Consider the following 25,556-nt stretch of genomic DNA (forward strand, 5'->3'; position numbering starts at 1 on the left):
CTGATGTAAGTGGAAATATTATTGGTCCACATTGTTTGCAATAATATGCTAACAAATGCCATCACTCTTTTTTTGCTGTTCTAAGCTGTTAAGCCCCTCCAAAAGATTCTTTACCCAAGGAAAATTCTCATTTCTTCAGAAATTTACAGAAAGTTCCTAGTTGCTAGAAGCATTTATTATCCTTATCTCTGGCAAAAGGGTTTGAAAGCTCTCCATTACCATAAGACTATAAGGGCTATTTAGCATTCCACGCCATGGTTGTTGCTAGCAATTTGGCACCCTCAGTTTCTTCTCACAAGCTCCATCCAGTTCACACCCTATCTACTTCACACCCCAGTTCACTGATTTCCTTTCTCCCAAATAACCGTTCACTTCTAAAACTCCTGTTTTTTAACTCCACCCTTCCCCAAACCCATTGCTTCTCTCTGCTTTGCAAGATAGACAGTGATGGCAGCTTGGAATAAAAAAAAAAAAAAGAAAAAAAAACAACAACTCATCTACAGAGTGGCGGCTTCTCCTCCTCCTTCTTAAAATTTATTTACTTAATTTATGTATATGAGTGCTCTATCTGCATATGTACCTGCATGCCAGAAGCGGGCACCAGATCACATTATTGACGGTTGTGAGCCACCATGTGGTTGCTGCAAACTCAGGACCTCTGGAAGAGCAGATCGTGAGTGTTCTTAGCCTCTGAATAACCTCTTCACCTCTACTTAAATTTCATTGCTGCGCTCATACTCATTCATAAGCAAGCCCAGCTTCTGAACAGTAGCCCCAGATAAGGTAATTTTGAATCAAAGCCTCATTTCTTATCCGTGTCTTTTTAATACAAAATCATGTAACTCATGGTATGTACTTAAAGAACCGAAGAAGACACAGGAAGAAGTTATTCTCACTAACGTATTTAGAACTATGCTGAGGGCAGGCTAGATGACTCAGATATATATAGAAGATGCTTGTTAACAAGCCTGACAGTATGGTTTTGGTGCTAAGCAAATAGAAATGATTCCCACAGACTTCTCTCCCCCAAGGAAAATGTAATAAACAACGACAATTCAAACTGTCCTGAAGGTGCGAAATTGTGAGTGTGTGTGTGTGTGTGTGTGTGTGTGTGTGTGTGTGTATAAACTTAGGAGCTCATGGGCTTTGTGCAAATTAGAGGCATTTATAGTTGATCACTCCTACCACTTCTTAGGACTCCGTATGAAACTCAAGCCTCAAACACTGCTCAAAGACGATTTTCCTCCCTTAGCCACCTCATTCGTGCTTAGGAACTAAAGTTTTCTTTTCACCAGTTTCTAACCGGACCATTCATTAGATACGCACACCGGAAATGGAGAAAAAAACCCTAAAAGGAAAGGACCAACGCAGGAAGCGGTAATACCAAACTAGGGTAAAGGGGCGTGGCTTTCGGCCGTTGCAGCCCCATGAGCCTTTGCGCGACGCTAAGGCTGTTGGGAGCCCTCACTTCGAACGGTGGCGCCATAAGGGTCGGTAGGCTTTTGTCTTGTTTCTGAGGTGTTCTTTGGGTTCCCCGTAATATTTTAAGAGGAAAGACCTTAAACTTCCTTTTTCCCTGATTGTGGTATCTGGGTGTAACCTTTCCCTCATGTTGGTGGTCACTTTGTGTTATCATAAGGTCTAGAATCCTGGTCAGAGAAAAGCCGTAACTAAGGGAGAACTCGGAGGCGACGCTGGGAAAACGCCCGGAGTTACAGAAACTGACTTCTACGATTAGAGCCGCCAGCTCTCCTGACAGAAAAAAGGGTAAGTGGCCTGTTCGCAGTAAAGGAGGAGGGAATAGTAGCCTCCTGTGTGAAAAGGCATACTCTAGCCGGTCAGTTTGTGGGAAACTGCTTTTTGACGCGGCAACTCTTGCGGTCTCAGAGGAGAAGAAGCGCTAATATCTGGATGTTCAGACAGGGTAGGAGAATGAAGCAGTGGCTTGTATCTTTCGCCCTCGTGTCTTAACGATTTAGAAAGTCTGCTTGACGTGAAGTTTGATTTTTGTGTATGGAAGGGAAAATGGCTGACCCTCTTTTTCCCTTTCCGGTTGTGTTAAATTGAGGACCAAGGAAGAACCTTGATAAATGTTTAAGCTTCTTGTCGTGTGCCTTTATCCACCGGTGGCTTGATCAGATGGCATTACTGTTTTAAGAGTAATTTACAGTAGAGTTAGGTCTGGGGATACTGCTTATGGTCAGTCTATATTTATCTTTCCGTAAGCTGACATCTTGACCGAGAAACCAAAGCAGGTTTTTGTCTTTGCAAGAGACTGCTGAGGTTGAACGTACTGTGAAAGATGTTTTAATAAAAAGTCCGTCGTGAAGTGGCTTTAGTCTCCCACTTTTCTGGTTGTTAATATACGTATAAAACGTATCTAAGTTGTTAGTGGTAAACGTTTTTTTTCATGATGTGTCATAAAAGTTTTATGACGTCATAAATGTTTTCTCGCTGCCACAGAATTCAAAGGGTGCGTTCAATTCTGACGAAGTTTTGTGAAAACTAGATTACTGTCATGTTGTAAAAGTGAAAGCTTCACATTAATGAGTTGCCAAAGGAAATATGTTAACTGCAGTTTTGGCTACGGCTTGAGAATTTTATTCAGCTTTTTAACTCAATGGTTGTTAGATATTTGTGCTGTAATTTTAGTGACGTTGCCTCATTGAGAAAGCTGTACATATTGAAGACCCAAGGAACATTTGTCTGCCTTGACTGAAAAGAGGTGTTTAGATTACACTATGTTTTGTTTTCACTTTTAAAAATAAATTTAGAAAGTTTCAGTGTTTTTCTTGCAGCTCATCACCAAGTTAATACAATAAAAATGTTAACTAGTAGTTATAATCTTAAGTCATTATCTTGAAAAACTAAAAGAACTATTAACTATATTTTCATTGGTATGTAATTAACTGATGTTTTAGCATCAGTCTTTCTTCACTATTGTAAACCAGGCTGGCTTTGAACACACAGAAATCTGCCTACCTCTGCTGAGCACTTATGAAAGGTATGCACCACCATGCCCAGCCTGTATTTATACTTAATTCAAAGCTCACATGCATGATTTTACTTAACATTTTAAACTTTAATTTTCCAGTTTGAGAAGAATGAAACAGTGAAGTATTTGTCCTTGGTGTTTCAAGGGTGAGTTCAGAATGATACTTTGTTTATTTCTGTCTTAAAAATAAGTTGATTACACAGAATCAACTAACCTGGACTCTGGGCTCTTAGGGGCTTAGAGACTGAACTGTCTGACCTAGGCTTTAGCTTTTTATCGTTTATGTGGTACTTCATAATAATGATTCTGTGGGGAGCTGCTGCTTCTGACACTTTTGCTTTGGGGACCCTTTTCCTCCTACTGGGTTGCCTCTTCTAGTGCCTAGTTTTTTTTTGTGTGTGTTTTTTTGTTCTGTTTTGTTTTTTTTCTATGTTTTGATGAGATAGTTTCTCTGTGTGGCCTTGGCTATCCTTGAACTCACTCTGTAGACCAGACTGTCCTTGAATTCAGAGATCTGCTTGCCTATGTCTCTCTGAGTTCTTGGATTAAAGAGCCAGATGAGTTTTCTTAAGTATGGTTCTTAAACGTTTAATATCCCAGCACTTGTGAAGCTAAAATGGAGGAGCATTGAGTTTGAGACCAGCCTGAGCAAATTTCATTCTACTGTGAACCCTATAATGACAGTCTCAAAAAAACAGGCAAAAAGTTTCTTAATTTATAGCTTTATAGCTTTTTGATAAAAATAATGTTTGGTATTTGGGTTAGTTACATAATTTAATAATTCAGTATTATTTCTGTGTAAATTTATTCCTGTTATAAATCATGTCTAGGGCATTCTGAAAGCACCACCCCAGTCCATTTTAGTGTACCAGATACAGTTTGTTCCTTTGCTGTCCTCTGATTTCATTTTTAGGTCCAGGCAATTCCTAGTAGATCACTTTTCATCATTAATTTATAATTTTTAAGTTTTCCACATAAAAGGAAACATAATATGTAATCTTAGTGTACAATTTTTTCCACTTATCTTTGAAATTAATGCTTTGTTATAGAGTGGTGTATGGTTTATGAATGCTAATGGTATTCCATTGTTTGCACATGTCATTTGATTACTCATTCATTGGGTAATATTTGGGTTGTTTTTACTTTGAGACTATTAAGTTGATAGAAAAATAATTAATTTGCAAAAATCCCTTTTTCTGAGCAATTATGTTTTGATTTGTTTTGGGATGATACAAAATTGTACATTGAGTTTATGTTAGTTTAAATAATTGCATTCCAGGTTAGTTTCATTTTCTGTTCGATGAGCTTTTTGAGGCTTTCAATTCCTCCAGTCCTTATTTGGCTGTATCCTGATGGGTGTGTACTGCCCTGCTTTGGGGGTTTTAGTTTTTATTTCTCTAATTTTATTAATTCAGATTTTTGTTTTTCTGGCTTGAAGAATATAAGTGTATGTAGATTAAAGGTTTTTACAAATGATTTCAGGTAAAAATTTTTATATTATTGTAATTATGTGGGCTTAATATATATTTAATGTATAATATATATTTAATTTAATATTAATGATAATATATATGTAATTATATATATTTGTATGCTAATTTTAAAGGGGCTTATTGATTTCTGTTACAGTTTTGTGGAATTCTATCTGTTCTCCCAGATGTTGGGTTGGTGCCTTTCTGCTTTTCAAAGTTTTTTTGTTTGTGGTATCTGTAAAATTAAAAAATATATTTCTTTCTCTTTTTACATTCCTATTCTGGATGGGGTTGGGAAACTATATAGCAAGAGGGTAGAAGTCAGAAGACAAGATTTTCTCGTTTTTTCAGTGGGTGTGGTCCTAGGGAATGAACTAAGGTTTTCGGCAGTCACCTTTACAAGCTGAGCAATCTTGTTAATGCTGCATTTCGATTTTTGAAGTACAAGTAAGTTATGTAGGAAGTTCTCATACTAGTTACCTTAAAGTTTAAAAATTTGTGTATTTTAAGCCAGGTAATTTAGTTGAATTATAAAAATTAAAAATTGCTTTTGAAATATAATTATATATAGATAAGCACAGAATATAAATATAATTTATATACATTGTATAATTTATATACATTGTATAAGATAAATATAATTTATCTTTCCTCCTCCCCAGTATAGGAGGATTCCTTAGTAGCTGTAATAAATAGTGCCACAGTAAGTTTGGCTATGCCAGGGATTTGTTTGTTAGCATTCCGGCTTCCTATTTTTTTTTTAAGCTAAATGCTCTTACTAACTTCCATGATGAATTTAGTTATTGATATTTCAAAAACTCTAAGACTTCTTTCTTAATATACTTCAATTAATTTATTTTTGTTTTGTTGTTTGGGATCAGATGAAATGTCATTACAGTTGTGATTTTTATTTCCTTAATGGTGTAGGATGTTGACTTTTTAATGTATATCCTTGTTTAATGTCTTAAAAGGTGGTGCTGTTGTAGTGACAGAATTTCCTTCTTTTTAAAAGGGTCAATAATAGTACACTTTTATGTGGATTGTAGTATGGTTTATCTCTGCATCTCTCAAGGCACTTGCACACTCTAGTTTTTCTTTATATTCACAAATAATTAATAAGAACTTGAATATGCAAATTAGATGTCTATATTTAATTTGTGGGAAGGATCATATTTGAGATTGAAGGCTAACTCTTTGTGAGTTTTGTTTTGTGAGACAGAGTTTCTCTGTGTAGTCTTAGTTGTCCTGGTTTCACTTTGTATACCAGGCTGCCCTTGAACTCCCAAGAGATTCAACTGCCTCTGTCTCCCTGAGTGCTGAGATTAAAAGAGTGCACCACAACAGGTTTGTTTGATTTTCTTTTGAGTTATTGAAGCATACTTCATTTTGCACTCATAATCATATCACACAAGGGTTTATTTTCTCTGTGTCTTTGATAGAACTTACTGGTTTGTTAATTTGTTTTTGTGGTTTTAAATTGTATATTTGTATACATTGTATACAAATTGTATTTTTTTTGTTTGTTTGTTTGAGACAAGGTTGTACCATATATCCTTGGCTAGCCTGATATTTGTCATGAAGAGCTCCCTTGAGGTTTGCCCTCAAACTCACAGAGATCAGCCAGCCTTAGCTTCCTGAGAGCTGGGATCAGAGGTGTAAGCCATAAAATTTACACACATAGAAAATACTTCCTTTGCTTAATTATGACTCCTGCTTTATTTCAGAAGAGAACATGCTTGTTTTTCTCCCTCTTCATTAGTCTCTCATTTCTTTTATTGTCATTCTGATTTTTCCTAATCTTTTTGTATGTCTAAAAGAGTTAGATTCTATTTTTAAATGTACTCAGCCTATCTTGTGTTTTGACTAGATATTTTAATTTATTTACATTTCTTTTGCTTACTGTTTGATAACATTTTTGCTATTGCTGTTTCCTCTTATGATTTTTTCATTTATTCATTACTTTCCTTGTATTTTCTCTCCTGCATTGGCTCCTCCATTATATTTTCTTCTTTAATCTTTTTATTTTCTTTTAATGTTTTCATTTTCATGTGTTCTACATGTATTCCTATATATGATTTGTATTTTAAATAGACAAAATGTACATATGGCCTGAGAAGAGTTATAAAAGAGTGAGTCAGTTTTTGGATCATCCTTGTGCTATTGTTCCAATTTTAGTATAAGTGCTGTCAAAGTCAGTTTGTATAAGAAACTTTGTATATAGTTCTAGAGGAAATCATTTTCAAAGCCATTGTAGAGCCTGCTAACTTAAAGCAGTTTGTGAATAATGTAAATAATAAAAAGGGAAAAATCCATTCTTTGAATTTTGGAAGAAAACAGACAGGTAAGTTCCTCTGTAGAACAGATTAAAGTTAGTAGCAAATTTAAACTCAGTCCCTTCAATTTTATGAAAATGTTTGTTCCTGTTTTTTTGTTTTGTTTTGTTTTATTTTTTTCAAGACAGGCTTTTTTTGTGTAGCCATAACTTTCCTGAATTTGTTCTATATACCAGGCTGGCCTTGAACTCACAGAGATCCCATCTTTTGCCTGGTATTCAAGGCAAATACTACCACTGCAATAAAAACTGTAAGAAGATAATAAGGTTGTGTAATTAGGCTGTTGGAATAATTACATATAGTAGAACACAAAAGAATTTATATGATATAGTTGTCATTGTGGAGATAATGCATAGCTATTTATGCATATTTTACCTTTTTTTCATTCCATTTCCTATCTATTACTTTTCTGGAATCATAGTATTTTTCTTTTTTTAAAGGTTTATTTATTTACTCTACGTATATGATATGAGTGCTCTGACTGCATGTATACCTGCCAGGTGAGGGATAGGGGAGAGCATCAGATCTCAGTATAGATAGTTGTGAGCCATCATGTGGTTGCTAGGAATTGAACTCAGGACCTCTGGAAAATCAGACAGTGCTCTTAAATACTGAGCCATCTCTCTAGCCACATTATTTCTTAACTTGGCAGTTTTCAGAGACAAATTCATGTTTGGCCTTCACCTCAGTAATGTTTAATGATACTGGTCTTTAAAAAAAGCAAAAAAAAAAAAAAAAACAAAAAACAAAAAAAACCTGAATTCTAAATTTAGTTTTACTAAATTCTTAGTCAAATTATTTTTATAGTTTTCTTAATGATTATTAATAAGGTGGAAAGTTTACATGGTACTGTTACTAACTGTAGAGATAGTTATAATCATACTTTGCTTACTTAGTATTTACATAAAAAATTACATTTTTACTTTCTGTGCCTCTTGTTTTTAAAGATAAGTCTGTTTTGTATATTTGAGGAGAATAACTCAGAATACTTCATGACTCTTAAACCTTTCATTGTGAAGTTACTCATGTGTATTTTGACAGCTAATACACATATTCAGGTTGTTGAGTTAAAATATTACTAAAGTTTCAACTTTGCTATTATATCATTTTTATAATCCTATGTTACTGTAGAGACTGGTTAAATTTGGAATATATTCAAGTTGAAATATTTTCATCTTTTCTATTATTGTTTTATGTTACTAAAATAGTTTCTACAGGATTGTTTGTTTTACCTAAGAGATTCAGGGACTGGTATATGCTAGTACTACTATATTTCTTATAAATAGAGTATAATTTCTTCTTAAAGGACAGCTTCACAAACAGACCAGAAAAGGTCTGTTCTTTGATGATCATGAAGATCACAACTCGTGGCACTCCAGTAGGAGGGAATGAAGGTCAGGGACAGACTCCTGATGGACAGTCTCAGTCTTCTTTCCAACAAAACCAGGTAACATTACAATATGTTGTTTCAGGCACTGTAGAATATGAACAGTTGGATTTTATTCTGAATAATTTTTAATCATGATAGCCACTTAGTTACATTTAAGAAAAATGATACTGCTCTTAGTAACTGGAAAAACTTAAGTAGTATACCTAAGACCTAGAGAATTGTGTTTTTGTGTCTAAAGATAATTGTAAATCTGAGGTCAAAATTGAATTATTCATTATAAGTGGCTAAAAGCATAAGATTTAATAAGCTGTTAATATTTAAGTCACATTTTTTTTAAATGTGATACTCCCTTATTGGCTTGGTATGTATGTGTGTACCTCAGTGTACATATGGAAATAAAAGAACTTAGAGTCACATATTTATTTCTTCTAAAGTTATTTATTTATTATTTATACAGTATCCTGCCTGCATATGTGCCTACAGGCCATAAGAGGGCACTAGATCTTATTATGGATGGTTGTGAGCCATCATGTGCTCGCTGGGAATTGAACTCAGGACCTTTAGAAGAGCAGCCAGTGCTCTTAATCACTGAGCCATCTCTCCAGCCCCCTACTTCTTCTATTTAAGTCTCTAATTCAGATTATCAGACTTGGCTGTACTTAAACCTCTCCTGTCCTTCTTCCTCCTTCCCTCCCTTCTTACCTTCCTTCTTTCTTTGTTTCTATGTGTGTGCCTGTGAGTGCTTTTGTGTATGTTTACGTTATTTTTCCTTTATTTTTAAAGAATGTAAAATTGAAAGGTTTTTACTATCACTCTTTCACTAGCAAACCACCTTCCACCTGGAACTATTTTTGGGTCTAAGCCTGGTTTTCTAGCCAAATGTTGGATGCCAAATGTAAAATTATAAGTAGAGGCTTTTCAAATACTGCTCTTGCTTCCAAATAATGACATGGAGACCTTTATATTTATTAATAAGAACTTTAGACATTATAGGTATTGAATATTCTAACCCATCTATGCTGGCTTGAACTATCTTTTGGGGATATATATTCCCAGAGACACCTAAAAGTACACATAGTATCTAGACAGGTATGCAAGGATTGAATTACTGATACTAACCAGGAACTTGGTTAAGTCACTATGAACATATGTACCATGGCTATAGTAAAAAAGGGTTATTTATTTATCTTACTCACAAGTGTGTTTATTTAAAACTTGTGAACTGTTATTTGTAGAATTTTCCATCTTTACAGAAAGTAAAACTTTTATCAGTGATGCATTGCTTTATCTTGCTTTAAATCACATCTGAATTTTTCTTTTTAGAGATTCTTAGTAATTAAATTATTTCAACAGACATGACTTCTGCTTAGTTCTCTTTCTTCTGCATATATAGGTTTCTCATACTTCATTAACATTTTTAAACTAAGCTTTTTTCTCTCTGGTGTACTGATGATGCCCTTTATATTTTCTCTCATTCATTGTTACAGTATTTATATTTTTACTTTATTTTATTTTCAACAATTCCAACTCTTGGCTTACATTTTTTCTGACCTTTTCCTTTTTGTGAGGACTTTTAGCATTTTAATAGTTATTTCAAATTTACAGACTGATAGTTGACAATCTCTTCCACTGTTAGGACAATTTTGATACTTCCATTTGTTCAGATTTACTTATTCCCTTTCTTTCCATTTCTTCAGTATGCCTTGATATTTGTAGGTAAAATATGAACATACTGTGTGAAAAGAAACTTTTTTTTTTTTTTTTTTTTTGAGACAGGGTTTCTCTGTGTTAGCTTGGCTGGCCTTGAACTCACAGAGATTCATCTGCCTTCCTCTACCTACCAAATACTGGGTCTAAAAGCGTGTGTCATTCACCACTACCAACCTAAAAACAAGCTTCTTTAACACCTCCTTTTTGATATAATGGTATGTTTGGAGGAAAATAAAGCAATAGCTATTCTCAATATTGTAGTGAGCTTTTACTTTGCCTAGTGCTTCTTACTATCATTATCCACCACCATCTCAGTTATAACATTTGTTATAGAGAACTAGAATTGGGGATTTTCATTTTTGTGTATAAGGGTTCAGTTGGGTATTTATCTTTCTCTTTTTCCCAGAGTCATTTATACTGTGCTCAAATCTTAGTATGCTAGGTAAGAAACTATTTGTTGGAGAAAAAGTGAACAGGATGCTATGGAATATTTTTAAATGGTTGCTTTTCCTTTCTGAAAAATGTGAAAGTAGAAGAAATATTTCTCTTGCCTTCAGTATAATTATTTTGCAAAGTGAAAAAGACAAATTGTGCATCCTCAGATTTTATGGGGATTTTTTTTTATCACATGTTTCACAAAGTCAGGCATTAATACTTGGTTAGAAGTCTATTTCAGGTTTGTATACCTAGTATTTATTAAGATTTTCTTCATGACTCAGCATGAAGGTTATATAGTCTGTAAGTACTTGCTTCATAAACCTTGTTTGTTGGAACACAGTATTTAATGTTACTGTATTTCTTATTTCAATGAAATTTGAAAGTAGTATTGATTTTCTTTATTTTTGCATTATTAAACTTTTTTAGTGAATCTAATAAAAATTAGATAATTTGCTTAATTTTAAAAACAATATATTTAAGTGTTTTCAGTTTTTTATTTTTTTCAGTGGTCTCTGTATTTATCTCTTAATGTTTATTGTATCTGACTTTGCTGGGTTTTATTTATTTATTTATTTATAATTTATACAGTATTCTACCTGCATGTGTGCCTGCAGGCCAGAAAAGGGCCTGTACCTTTGGAAGAATTGCCTGTGCTCCTAACTTCTGAGCTCTCTCTATAGCACCCCGACCTCTATGCTTCTTATGATGGAAGATTGAATTTTTTTATTTAAGATTTTAAAATGTATTACATTTTGCGTCAGTTTTTTTTTCTGCATTTAAAGACTTATTTTCTGCTGTTACTTGCTTTTTGATTTATAGATTGTTTCAGATAACATTTCTTTTCTGTTTTACTTATAATTTTGCCATATTCTCTCTTCAATCTGATTCTGAGGCATTCTGAAGTAAACATTTTTGTAGTATTATAATATGTACTGACATGTCTGTTAATAAGTACTATACATGTATTTATAAATGGTTAAGTCTGGAATTTTTAACTTTTAATTAAGATGTCATCATCTGATTCTTCCAATGAGAATTCACCAATAACTCCACCAGATGAACAAGGCCAAGGTGATGCTCCACCACAGCTTGAAGAAGAAGATCCTTCATTTCCTCATGCTGACCTGGCAAAGCTGGAAAGCATGATCAGCAGGTGATTTTTTTTATATGTATGTTAATAGATATAATGACTTGAAAGAACAAACTGCATTGGGCCAAGTTAACTGATACTAAATAAGCAAAGTGGGAGGGACACTATTTTGGAGGATTTTCTTCTCTGTTCTCTGGTTTACCGTTTTACTCATAATAGCCTTTTTTCTAGTTTCATGACACGTGCTGTGTTTAGTACATTTATTGATTATATTAGGGTACTGGAAAATATATGTGACTGCAGAAATATGAACTACATTTGATATCATTTAACATACCAAAACAAAAGAGAGCTGAAATTGGTGATACCATGCCTGTAATCCCAACGTACTTATTTTATGTATAGTGATGCTTTGCCTGCATACCTGTCTGTGCATTATAAGTGTACAGGTGAGGTTAAAAATGAGCATTTGATCCCATGGCAACTATTGTTACAAATTGCTGTGAACCACCATTTGGGTGGTGATACTCAAACCTTGGACTTCTGGAAGAGTAACCAGTGCTTTTAACCACTGAGACATCTCTTGAGCCCCATCTTAACATATTTCTATCTACATGTCCCCTGAGAATATTACACCACATTCCCAATTCTGCTGTATACCTAGCTGTAATCTATACCAATCAGGTATGGGAAAATTGATGGACTTTGCAAATCTCTAAGTTAGTTTCTCTTATTGTTGATTGGCTAGGGTTATTTTTTTCATAAAGGAGTAAGAACTAAGTAATTCTATTAGCTCAATCATTAATAGTAGAAAACTATAAAGATTTGCAGTTCATTAATATTACTTTTATTATATTATTTAAAATGACATACTATTATTTGACACTATTCCTACCTCATTTTATAGCACTTAGGAGACATAAAAATATTTTCTTGGTAGTGGTAGGTTGATAAGTCCTTGTATTTAGAGAGAGCTGAAGTTCTTTTGTAAATATAAGCAGTTGGTAAGTTGTGCTAACCTTTCCATTAACTTTTAATATAGGCATACATTTATAGCATAGAAACTCAATTTTTGGGGTGTGGGGTGTAGAGTTTACTTGAGATAATAGACATAAAAAGTTTTACAAATAAATTTTCATGAAAATTGTTTAGATGTCTAATATATGGAATTTGGTACTTGTGTCAACTTCATCTGTATAAAACTTTTCTTTTACATTGTAAAACAAGCTCCTTAAAAGAACACTTTTTTTTTTTAAGTTACAAGTACTAGTTGGATTTTCAGGTTTTGTTGTTTAACCATCCCAAGTGTATTTTTTTAGGGACTTAAATATTTGGTTTATTAATGTATCTTGAGAAACTCAAATGCTTTAAAGAATGTTGAAGACAATAAAAGTGTTAAAGGGTAAAACATTTGTTTTTAACATATTTTTGATTATTATATGATGTTATACTTTATATCTTTTAAACTTTGTATGTAGGTGTAACGTGTATGTTAATGCCCCAAAAAGACATCACTTGGCAACATTTCTCCTTAAAACTATGTATGTAATATAAGGATTTTGTTTGTTTTACTTTTTTCTAAAATAGAAGTAGTAACTTATGGTAATTATACTTTAAATAGTGTTCTGAACAATAATTTTATCATACAAAAATTATTAGGTCCCGATGGGTGGTTCCTGTTTTGCCAAAGGGTGAATTAGAAGTACTTCTAGAAGCTTCAATTGATCTTAGTAAAAAAGGTGAGTTTCATGTATATGCTTTTTCATATTTGTAAATAATGTTTTTAAGACTTACTTATTTTTTATTAAAACATTAAATATTTGTGATTTATGACATTGAATATCAATAACCTGGTAAGGCTAAATTTATGTACATAGGCTCATTGAGAGTAAGGGTTCAGAAAAATTTTAGAGAATTCTTTAAAATATCTGAATCATTAAAGCTACGTGTTTCATTATGTGACAACAGTAACATCTCTTAGTTCTCCATCCACTAGAATTAGTATTGACAAAATAGGGACTAGGCAAGTTACGACACTATGTTAGCAGAGAGTAGCTCTCTTCTTAGCGTATATACTTAGAAATCTGTACAACCTTAGCAACAATTTTTCATTCAAGTATGTCTCACACCCTTCTTAAAATTATAAGTGATGCAAGAGTAAAGTTAATTGATTGCATCTATATTTGTATGTTCTGTATTAGTGATGATAGGGGGAAAAGTCCAAGCTACTGTTCACATTTGTTGGTAAGCCGGAGATTATTATACACTTTATGGAAGTAGTTCTTAACCGTCCTAATGCTATGACCCTTTTATACAGTTTCACATGTTGTGGTGACCCCCAACCATAAAATTATTTTTGTTGCTACTTCATAACTGTAATTTTTCTACTGTTTTGAATCTTAATGTAAATATTCTTAGAGTTTGTGATCCACAGGCTGAGAACCACTGCTCTATAGTCATTTGCACATTACAGTAGCCATAAAGTTGATATATGAAGGGCCTATTAAGTATTGAAGTGTGATCTTTCACACTGCTAGTAGGAATTGGACAAGGGCATGAATATAGAGTAGATTAAGAAAAAATAATTTTAAGTCAGGCGTGATGGTGCAAGCCTTTAATTCCAGCACTTTAAAGCCAGAGGCAGGTGGATTTCTGTGAGTTTGAACCCAGCCTAGCCTGGTCTACAGAGTCAGTCCAGGACAGCCCAGGCTGCTACACAGAGAAACTGTGTCTCAAAAAACCAAAAAATAAATAAATAAAAATTTGTTTTTAAGCATGAGAGTTACACGCAAACTGAAAACATTCTCAATGCTTTAAGTTTAGACATATTTTCCATGATATAAGATAATTTTAAGGTTTAATTCACAGAAAAGTTAAATTGTATTAATACATATGAAGTGTGTTTAAGGAATTTAAAGGTTCTGTGTTTGGATAGCTATAATAATTGTCTATTTGGTATTTAGGTTTAAAGCATTGAGAAATATTTTATAAATTATTTCAGCAAAATCTATATAGCCATTTTATTAATTAAAATGCCAGTAAATTAAGTATATGTGACAGTAGAAGCCTCTAAATTTCTTCAATACAAATTGCTTTTCTAATATTAAATGATTGCTTTTTTTTTAATGCAGAAAATGAATTCTTTTATTTTTTTACAAAAGGAACGTAAATGTTTTGAAATATGGGCCTTTTCTTTGAGGCAATTCCAGAAAAAGAAGTAAGAAAGACATGGGGCTAGATTTCCCTAGCACTTGTCAAGTAGTTTAGGCTTTTGCTGGTCAGGGAGCCCTCAGGATCTTCCTATCTTTCCCAGCACTTGGATTATATGTTTTTTTATGTGACTCTAGGAATCAAACTCATCTTCTAAAGGCGTCTAAATTTTACATTTACAGATTATAGAATAATTATCTATCTTTCATGTATCATAAAAATCTTTTTTGAGGAAGGGTTTCTCAACTGTAGCCCTGGTTGTCCTAAAACTCACTGTGTAGAACAGGCTAGAGTTTTATCTCCCTCTGCCTTACAAGAGCTGGGATTAAAGGCATGCAGTGAGGTTTTTGAGATAGGGTTCTTCTTTCTAGACTTGGCTGTTCTGATTCAGTTTGTATACCAGGATGGACTTAAACTCAAAGGAATCTGCCTGCCTGTGCCTTTCTGATTGCTGGGATTAAAGGCATACGCCACCAAGGCTAGCTTCATTTTTATCTTTAATTAAATATATACATTATGTCTATTTGGGGACATATTAAGTGATGGAAAGTATCCATGAAGTTCAGAACACAGTATACCTCTGGAACTATAGTTAAAAGTGTTTGTGAATCAGTATTATAAGTGTTAGAATAGAACTGTGTCTCTGCAAAAATTCTTTTACTCTCTTATGAGGTAAGTCTAGCTACTATAGGCAGATTTTAATTCAGAAGATGTCACATACTTAATCTACAGGGCATGATCTAGAATATTGTAAGATGAACAAAAACTAAATAATATTTAATAATCACATTCTGCTTATAAGTACTTTTCTGGGTCATGTGAAGTAGAGATGACATTTTTTAAAGTGCATTTTGGGTTTAAGTTACATTAGAATATGTTAAGATACATTATGTTTTGAAACATCTTAGTTGTTTCAGTTATTTGGTGTATTTTGTTTTTATGTGGGTTTTTTTTTTCTTCTGTTCCTTTGAATTTCATGGTTAAGATGTTTTCTCTCAAGCACTACAATGTCCTTCATGTACCATACCATATTCTAATAATATGTAGTATGTAGTCACATAGTTGGATATAGAAAATTTTTTTAATCTTGTTTATATTTTTATTTACTTTTCTTAGGCCTTGATGCTAAAAGTGAAGCATGTCAGCGTTTTTTTCGTGATGTTTTAACTGTGTCTTTTACAAAAATCCTAACGGATGAGACAATGAGTGGATGGAAGTTTGAAATTCATGTGAGTTTTTTGTATAAAGCGAACTTAGTTTAATAAGGTGATTCTTGAGTCTGGAAAACATTACTATTAATATTTTGACTACTGTTAAGCATAATGCAATTTTGAAAGAGGATATTCTTTTTAGAAAGTGCTTGCCTAGGTACAAGTACAAGGCCTTGTTTTTTAAAACTTACTGTCTTCTAAGAGTTTACTCAGTTTCTGATAATATTGATTCTAAGAGTTATGCACTGTTGTGATTATTTTTAAAATACATACCTACAATAGGGAATTATGTTGAAGTACAGCTGGAACACTAGTTGATAAAAGTGCATAACAATTTTAAATAAACTTAAAAAAATTTACCTTGACCCTGGGATATAAAAGGTTAACCTTCCCTATGAAATGTAAACCATGGATTAGTACTCACAATTTGGAAATCCAAATTTTAGTTTTGACAGTGATGTGGTCAAACAAAATTTGTCAACAAAAGTTAATAAAAACACTCAGAGAATAAAATAATTTAGGCTACTATTGATAACATTGTAAGATATAACTTTTCTTTTAATGACAATATAGATGTCTTTTTAAAAAGTTACTGAAAGGCAAGCCAATTATTTATAAAATGCAACTAATCAGAAGTTGTGAAAGGTACATAATTTTAGGGGTGGGTATGCATGTGCATGTAAATATAATAATGTCTATGTGTGTTAATGCATATTTTTACATATATGTATGTGTCTATATACATATATTAATGCATTTTTGCCATTAACATGCCAAAACTTATGAAGGCTTAGATTGCAGTTTCCTTTGGAGTGGATAATGAATGTCCTTGGACTTTAGAATGATTGCCTTTAGACTATAAAATATCAGGGTGAGAAAGTACTACTGTGTCTAGCTTGTGAATTAAATGTATTATAACCAGCCCTTTGTCTAAACATCACTAGAAATCTTTTCTCAGGTTTTAAAAAATTATTTTATAGTCAGGTAATGGTAATGCACACCTGTAATCTTAGCACTCAGGAGGCAGAGTTAGGCAGATATCTGTGAGTTCAAGGCTAGCCTGGTTACAGTTAGTTTCTGGACAAACAGGCCAACACAGAAAAACCTTATCTCAAAAAGGAGAACAAGCTGGTTTTTACTCTCACTTTAGACTCAGTACATAGTCTTGCCTAGCCTGAAATCTTTTTTATCTCTATTTTCCAAGTGCTAAGAAAGTGCTATAGGTGGTTCTAAAATATAAAACTATACAGTGAATTGAGTATGAACTTAATGAATATATTACTTTATTAGTAGTGTAAGTGATGTATAAAATAATTAAGATGAAATGGAAAAAAAGATTAACAAGATTGAAATTGCAAACTGTTCTTACTCTAAACCATATTGTCTCTCTACCTCTTGTTTAACAGAGGTATATTATTAACAATACCCATCGCCTGGTGGAGCTTTGTGTGGCTAAGTTGTCTCAGGATTGGTTTCCATTTCTAGAGCTACTAGCCATGGCTTTAAATCCTCATTGCAAATTTCATGTCTTTAATGGTTCACGTCCATGTGAATCACTGTCAAGTGTTCAGCTTCCTGAAGATGAACTCTTTGCCTGTTCTCCAGACCAACGTGTACCAAAAGTATGTTGTTTTTTTTTTTTTTAATTCAATGTTAACTTTTTTGACATTGGTTATAGACAAATACTGTTGCAGTGAGCCAATTTAATATATGACCTTTTCTTAATTTAATACATATTTTGGTTCATTAACATTGAAATCATGATAACATCATAACCAAAGCCTGAAGAAAGTGTATGACACTGATTGATCGATTGATTGGTAGGTAGGTAGGTAGGTAGGTAGGTAGATGGATGGATGGATGGATGCATGGATGCATAGGTGGATAGATGTGCCTACATTTTGTCTCAGGCAACATACTTACTATTTACTAAATCTCATGTTTCCTCTGGCGTTAGACAATATAACTGCTATACAGTTGGTTTTGTCTGTGTGTTTTCTTTGTTGTGTTTTAAATGCATTTATGGTCTTCAGATAGCACAAAGTATCTATAGATTTTTAAATTCATATTTAAATTCCTGTTTTTGATGGGTGGTGGTGGTTCATGACTTTACTCCCAGCATTTGGGAGGCAGAGCCAGACAGATCTCTGAGTTGGAGGCTAGACTGGTCTACAAAGCAAGTTCTAGGACATCCAGGGCTAAACAGAGAAACTGTTTGAAAAACAAAATGAAACAGAAAAAACCCAAAACTACTGTTCTCCTTTCAAGAAATACACACCATTAAGCAATTAATACAAGTTTATTTTTTAAGATTTATTTATTGTTTATACATTGTTCTGCCTGTATCTGTGACAGCAGACCAGAAGAGGGTACCAAAACACATTATAGATGGTCAGGAGCCACAATGTGGTTGCTGGGAATTGAAATCAGGACCTTTAGAACAGCAGCCAGTGCTTTTAACCTCTAAGCCATTTCTCCATGCACAATTTTTGATTTCCTAAAGTAAATCCTTAATTTGAAGTGGAAGTTTTGTTTTATACTGGCCTGGCCATTATAAGTATGAACAATAATTAACAGACTTACAGAGTTTCATATGTTTTAATGTTACTCTTAATGAAGTTTTAGTGTTTGAGAACTGATTTAACTATTTTACAAAGCATAACACAGTTTTAACATGTAAACAATCACACCTTCACAGAATAAAGTCTAAGAAGACAAAATACCTTTAAAATAGTACATTTATGCATTTTTATAAATTGACTAGTCCTTTTATAATATCTTTAACTTAGATTTCTGTATTGAACATGGAGTGCAAAATAGGATTTTGACATAAAATCTAAATAAAATTTAAAAATCTAGTTTAATATTGCTTCATTTTTTTCAAAATACAGAAATGACACAAAAATGTTTTTTTACTTGATATTATCTTGGCTTTAATATTTTTTAGTATGATCATTGTAATGTTCAAGTTTTTTTCAGTTGAGTGTTTTTGTATTAGGTGATTTTACTTTACTAGTTATTGTTTTTGCATCAGTAGATATTATTTTAGATTTGTTTTTCTGCTTTTCTGTTTTTTTCTGTTTTGTGATGAATCACATTGGTTGGTGGTTGGATGTTGAAATATTATTGTTCTCAGAGAGAATGCATTTGTTCATTTGTTGTTTAGTTGGAGACAAGGTTTCTTACAACCCAGGCTGACACAGTATCACAACCGATGGTCTTGATTCTCTAATTGTCTTCGTAAGTGGTGGGATTACAGACAGTTTCAAGATATACCTAGTTGTCAATAGTTCTCAATTATTATAAATCTATAATTTTTCCTAGGAAAGTTTGTATAGAGGTTCATTCTTTTATCCAGTTTATTAAATTTGTTGGTTTATAAACTTCAGGTTTTTTTTAACACGCAGAGTCAGATTTGGCTTTATTAACATTTTGTCTGATGCTTTTTATATTGTTTATTATATATATTAGTCTCTATTTTATACATATATTTTGTTATGTATTTTTCTTGTAGGTTTGTGTTTGGTTTTCTCTTTTGTTCATATTGTTGTCCTGGGATATATGTAGTTCATCTGGTTTAATGCCTTTCTAACATGCCCAAAGTCAAATCAAAACATTAGCACTATAGAAGAAAAGAAGTGTGTGGTTGAGTTGCTGTTTTTTCTTTTATGTCTTTGTAATTCTAGACTTTATTTTATATTTCATGTTTTGATACTTATTTCAAATATCCTAATTTCTATTTTTTTAGTTTCTATTTCAGATGTGTAATTTAATTTCTGTTTTATTTATAATTATGTTAGTTTTTTTCTGTAGATTTCTTTTTTTTTGAGACAGGTTTCTGTGTGTGTGTGTGTGGTGTGTGTGTGTGTATGCGTGTGTGTGTGTGTAGCTTGCTGTCCTAAAATTTACTGTATAGACGAGGCTAGCCTTAAACTATCATCTTTCAGTGCACTGTCCCATGGTAGTGTGACAGGGAAAATGTATCAGTCATGTTGTGAATGTTGTGAATGTCTCATGAGTTCACGTATAGTGTCATTTATCTTAAAATTGGCTTATACTGATTCCTTCAGCTTTTACTAAGCATTATTTAATGTCTTAGGTTTTTTTTCTTTGTTTGTTCTGGTATGTGTGGGCATGGTGGGGTTGTTGTGTATATGTGCTTGTTCAGTAAGGCTAAAGGTCAACTTTAGGTGTCTTTTTCAGTTGCACTGTATTATACATTATGAGATATGAGATACGAGAGCTCTTAATTGAACCTGGAAGTCACTGATTTTGGCTTTACAGGGTGACCATCAAGCCCTAAGATTGGATCCTCCTATCCTTTTTCATCATTGCTGAGTAGTCACTTGGAGCCACACTGAGCTTTTTTTCAACAGCGCTGAAGTTCAAATGGGATTTCCTACTTGGCTGTCAAGCATTTTGCTGCCTGAACAACTTTTTCTGTAGTCCATTTTGTAATTAAATGCAGAAAATGTTTCTCCTTCATATTCATCTCTTCTATCACTTTTACTTTTTCTAATTTCTCCTAAAAATGGTTTTTAGAAAAAAGACAGTTTTTTCTAATATTTTATTTTAAAACATTAGATCTTAAATTTAGAAATTTATATTAACTCTAAATAATTTAAATTTATATAACCAAAGCCTATCCTGTATTCATAAAATAAATAAGGTTTCAACAAATACTTGTCTCTGAGCAAAAAAAAAAAAACAAACATGAAAATTAAACACTTTATTTTCATAAATCCAATCAATCAATCAATCAATGTGATTTTATAACAGTTGTTTTGGTTGTATATAATTGCATTTTATTGTCTGTTTTAAAACAAATTTTAGATAGTGACTTTTTAAAGGAAGGAATTAACTCTATCCTTCACTTACAGGGTTGGTTAGTGGATCTCATTAACACATTTGGCACACTGAATGGTTTCCAGATTTTGCTTGATTGTTTCATTAGTGGATCAACATTAAATATTCACATAATTGCAGCTCTTATTAAGTAAGTTATATTTTAAGGTATTTTCACTACAATATACAAATTACTCGTATTCTCAATGTATCGTGATTTGTCTGTTAGTGTTCCAACTATTTTGAGAACTTAACTACAGAAGAAAAAACTTTCACTATTGAAGTTTTCTTATGTTTTCTATTTTCAGGCCATTTGGACAGTGCTATGAGTTTCTCACTCAATATACATTAAGAAAGTACTTTATTCCAGTTATAGAAATAGTTCCACAGTTAATACAAAAATTAACAAATGAAGAACTGAGAAGGGAAGCAAAGACTGAAGTGAAAAATGATGCCATTTCAGTGATTATTAAATTTCTAAAAAAATTAGCTTCAAGAATTCCGGGACAAGAAGAAACTATTAAAAATTTAGAAATATTTAGGTTAAAAATGATACTCAGGTAAGGTATTTTCTGCCAGCTGTGGGGTTGTGTTTGTTTTGGGACTACATATTGAACTTAGAGATTTGTACAATGGGCAGGCATTTTTATTTTATTTTGTAACTTGGTGCCCAGGTAATCTCAGCACTCAGGGAAGCCGAGGCAGGAGAATCTCTGTGTGTTTGAAACCAGTCTGGTCTACATAGCGAGTCCAGGACAGCCAAGGCTTACCCAGAGAAACATTGTCTTGAAAAACCAAAAGAAAAAAAAAATGTTTTGTTTCTATCAGAGTATACTTAGGTTTTTTGTTTGCTTGTCTGGGGGCCTTGTACAGACTCTAGGCTGGTTAAGAAGTCACTTTGTAAATAAAATAAAAGCCCAGGCTTTTATTTTGTGATAGTTCTGCTATAGTCTTCTGACTTGGGTTGTGTGGGTTGGTTAGGCACTTATTGCCAGGATCTGCTATTAATGTGAATGATTAAGAATTATTATTGATTTCTTTTTTTAATGTAGATTGCTGCAGATTTCTTCTTTTAATGGAAAGATGAATGCACTTAATGAAATTAACAAGGTGCTATCAAGTGTGTCATATTATGGTAATTCTGAGGAAGAGTGGCTAACCGCTGAGCAAATGGCTGTAAGCTCCTTTTTTAAAACAAAATCAAAATATGTTTATATTTTTAATGTATATAGGGGGTGGAAGTTTTGGGGACAGGCATAAGACTCAGTCTGTTCTTGAGCATCTGGAACCTAATGACTAAACTTGGCAATAAGTATAACTAATACTATAAGTATGAGTTATTTATGTGGTAGAACAAGAGAAAACAGGAACAAAAATAATGAGGCCTGGAGGGATAACTTACTGGTAAAGAACACACTTACTCTGCTTCCAGAACATTTTGGTTTCCACCTACCACAAAGAACTGTAATTGTAGTTTCAGGGGATTGCACACCCCCTCTTGTCAACCATGGACATCAGACACAAAAGTGGTGCACAGATATATAAGATAATACACCTGTATATATACAATAAAATAAAAAGAGTGCTACACTTTTTGAAATGATTAGAAGCAAGAAATTGGTAAGCAATCTTAAGCAACTTACTGTGTGTTTTGTAAACAGAATTTCTTTAAATAGGTCATCTTTTTAAATGTATGAGTCAGATTTCAGTGGAATCACTACTCTGAGATTTTGAAGTGAATTGCAATAAAAAATATTGATATATCTTATGCAAATATTGTGTATACATATTTGTGAGAAATAGTCACTGCCTTATAAGATTCTGAATTATCATAATATGGCAAAAATTTGAGGCTTTTTTTTTTTACTGTTGTGAAGATAGAACATATTTAAGACATTGACTAAATATTAAAGCTCTAATTTTACCTTTACATGTAGTACTTTGTAGCATATCACATGGAGTCACACCATAGTGTCCACAAACTAAATTATTGTTTTCAACCGATTTAAAAGAGGAAGTATTTCTAAAATTATAAATCATTGTGACATATTGAGATACTTTGAATATATAAATACATAAAACAAATACAAAAGTTCTTATAACTAATGTTTATGATACTCTAACACATACATGGGGAGTTTCTCTACATATCAGAATTAAATTCCATGCAATTCATAATTACACACTAAAGCATTAGTTGTGTTACTTTGTTAGTAGGTGCATTTTAAATGCAGAATTTAATTTTATAAAATTATTTGTTGCAGTATTTAATAAGTGAATTAAAACTGATTTATTTCACCCATGTTATTTATAAGTATAAACTATTTTAAATTCTGCTTTTTGGAAAATTTTTCAATTTCTACAGTTAAACAAATATTTATGCTATGTTAAATTTAGGAGTGGATACAGGAAAACAATATCTTATCCGTAGTCTTACAAGATAGTCTTCATCAACCACAGTATGTGGAAAAGCTAGAGAAGATTCTTCGTTTTGTAATTAAAGAAAAGGCTCTTACTTTACAGGATCTTAATAATATCTGGGCAGCACAGGTAAGAAATTTTCTTAAGATAGTAAAAAGTTATTGAAATTACAGTTTTTATGTAATGACTTGAAAAGTAGATTTGTATTACTAGAATTTCAGTAAGCTATTTATATATACAGTTATTTGGTCAAGCGGTTTTTAAGAATGAAAATGTCCACATATTTATGTAATAAAGTTTATAAAGCCATCTAGTAAAACAGCTATTGAAGGAATAGTTACTGAAGAAGTTTAAAGAATTTAGTAATTGTAGATCTTTTTTCTTTTTATACAACTTAAAAAGAAAGCGAAACTTAGAGAAAAGTTATTACTGCATTACTCATAAAAACTTACAATCATTATGGTAGGTTGTAACTTTTCATAATAATAAATAGTCTTAGAAAATAATGTGTAATTTTTTATTGAAAGTTTATTCAATCATGGCATGGGTACTGTTACTCTGTTATGTCTAACTTACAAAACTGTAGGGTTTCTTTTTCATTATTTGGTTAAAAATTTCTTCGTATGTTATCTTTTAGACAATTTCTTTCCTTTGGCCTAATTCCTTCTATATTTTTCTCCATACAACTTCATATTGTCTTGGGAAAAAAAGTGTAAGCAAACAAAACTGATAGAGAAAAAAATTTAAACATCACACACAAGAATTGTATCAATTTTGTGTTTGTCAGATAATCCTCACCTAGGTGTAGAGTGTGGTGATAGTCTATCACTTTACTTCAGTTACGTTTGAGGTGATTGCTTTTTTCTCACTCCCAGCAAATAAATATCAGTTGCAAATATCTTTTTGGTTATAGATAGGACTTTGTGCCCACTTTGCTCTGTGTTGTGATTTTGTCTGGCTTGGACTTGTGTTGGTCTTAAATGTGTTAGACAATCTCTATTCATACATGTGGTAGCCCTTACGTCTAAAGATAGTATTTCCTTTGAGTCACCTACCACCATTTTAAAATCCTTCTGCATCCTTTAGTAGGGATCTCTGATCCTGGAAAGGAGGGACTAGATAAAGACATCCCATTTAGTGTTTCAAAGTCCCTGATTCTGACATTGTCCAGTAGTAGATTGCTATTAATTAAAGTAATTTTGGTAAAGGGTTGAGTGATACACTAATAAATGGGAATACCAATATGTCAGTAGTAGTAATTTCATTGCTAGGTTCATTTAGCAAAAGAATAGGACTAGATTTTCCTCTATGGTATGTGATCTATCAAGGTTTACATTCTTGGCCCTGTACTACTGCTAGGTATTTGTTCCATATCATTAAGTGAGCATTAATTCTAATCAAAACGCAAGAATTCCTATAACATTTCTTTCAATATTTTACTAGTATGCCTTACAGCCAAATTACTGTCATAGTTTTTAAGAGTTTACAACTGGGTAATATATATGGCTACTTTTATTCTCTGGTAGTGAGTATAGTACCTGGAAGCATGATGAACATTAGTCAGTAGGAATGAATTGGGCATGAGATCAATTTCTCAAGTTCCACGACATAAATAAGTTGCATCTTCACTAGTGCTCTACTCTCAGTTGATGGGATGGTAACCAATAGCATTGGCAAAAGCCCCAGTGGCTTTTTTGTTTTTGTTGTTTTGTTTTGTTTTGTTTTTTGGAGGTGGATAATCTTTGGAATTTCTTTGGAAATAAGATGTAAAATATTCCTGATATATAGTTATATTTGGAGACTCTCTTATATTACATGTTAACTCCATTTAGTTTCCATTGTGCGTGTGTGACTGGGGACACTTACAGTAGTGGGTTTCCATATAGTTTTTCAAATGACCTTTACTATTAGTTATCCCTCTTTTCTTTTATTCTTTTCCTTTATCCCTATTCCCATTTACTCCTGTTCTAGCTTCCCCTTTACTTCTTTATGCTTAATCCTGGTTTTTGAGAATGTACGTAACCTGAATTTTTATCTAAAGCTTAAAATCCAACTACATATAAGAGAAAACAAAGTATTTGTCAGTTTTGGTTACTGACAGGATAGTTGTTTATAGTTGCAGACAATTACATTTAAATTTTTAATTCTTTTTTTAAACAACTAATATTTCATCTATCGGTAGATGGACATCTAGGTTGTTTTCCTAGTTCTGGCTAGTTTTAATAAAAGAGCAATGATCATGGGTGAGCAAGAATATCTATATATTTCCCAAAGTGATATAGCTCAATTGTGTGGTAGATTTATTTTTAAGTTTGTGAGAAGCACACTGATATCCATAGTGGCTGGGCACATTGCACTTTCACCAGAAATGACTAAGAGTTCCTACATTATGCTCATTTTCTTTGCTAATCTTGGCCATTCTTACTGAAGTAAAAATGAAA

General features: G+C 32.6%; 1 protein-coding gene across 2 annotated transcripts in view; it reads left to right on the top strand.

Annotated features, from left to right (window-relative positions):
• The first annotated feature begins 1,476 nt into the window (after positions 1–1,476).
• LOC110542881 (probable ubiquitin carboxyl-terminal hydrolase FAF-X) overlaps positions 1,477–25,556 on the top strand; it is a 126,152-nt gene continuing 102,072 nt past the window's right edge. The window contains exons 1-11 of one of the 2 annotated variants that reach the window (XM_060376846.1): positions 1,477–1,767; positions 3,095–3,141; positions 8,107–8,247; positions 11,346–11,491; positions 13,088–13,167; positions 15,755–15,867; positions 17,256–17,471; positions 20,730–20,845; positions 21,003–21,254; positions 21,747–21,870; positions 23,092–23,244. In XM_060376846.1, the coding sequence (XP_060232829.1) occupies positions 8,146–8,247; positions 11,346–11,491; positions 13,088–13,167; positions 15,755–15,867; positions 17,256–17,471; positions 20,730–20,845; positions 21,003–21,254; positions 21,747–21,870; positions 23,092–23,244 (1,302 nt within the window). In that variant the 5' untranslated portion in view covers positions 1,477–1,767; positions 3,095–3,141; positions 8,107–8,145. The remainder of the gene's footprint in view (positions 1,768–3,094; positions 3,142–8,106; positions 8,248–11,345; positions 11,492–13,087; positions 13,168–15,754; positions 15,868–17,255; positions 17,472–20,729; positions 20,846–21,002; positions 21,255–21,746; positions 21,871–23,091; positions 23,245–25,556) is intronic. The other variant, XM_060376845.1, reaches the window with a different exon arrangement.

This window comes from Meriones unguiculatus (assembly GCF_030254825.1).
Source record: "Meriones unguiculatus strain TT.TT164.6M chromosome Y unlocalized genomic scaffold, Bangor_MerUng_6.1 ChrY_unordered_Scaffold_35, whole genome shotgun sequence".
NCBI lineage: Eukaryota > Metazoa > Chordata > Mammalia > Rodentia > Muridae > Meriones > Meriones unguiculatus.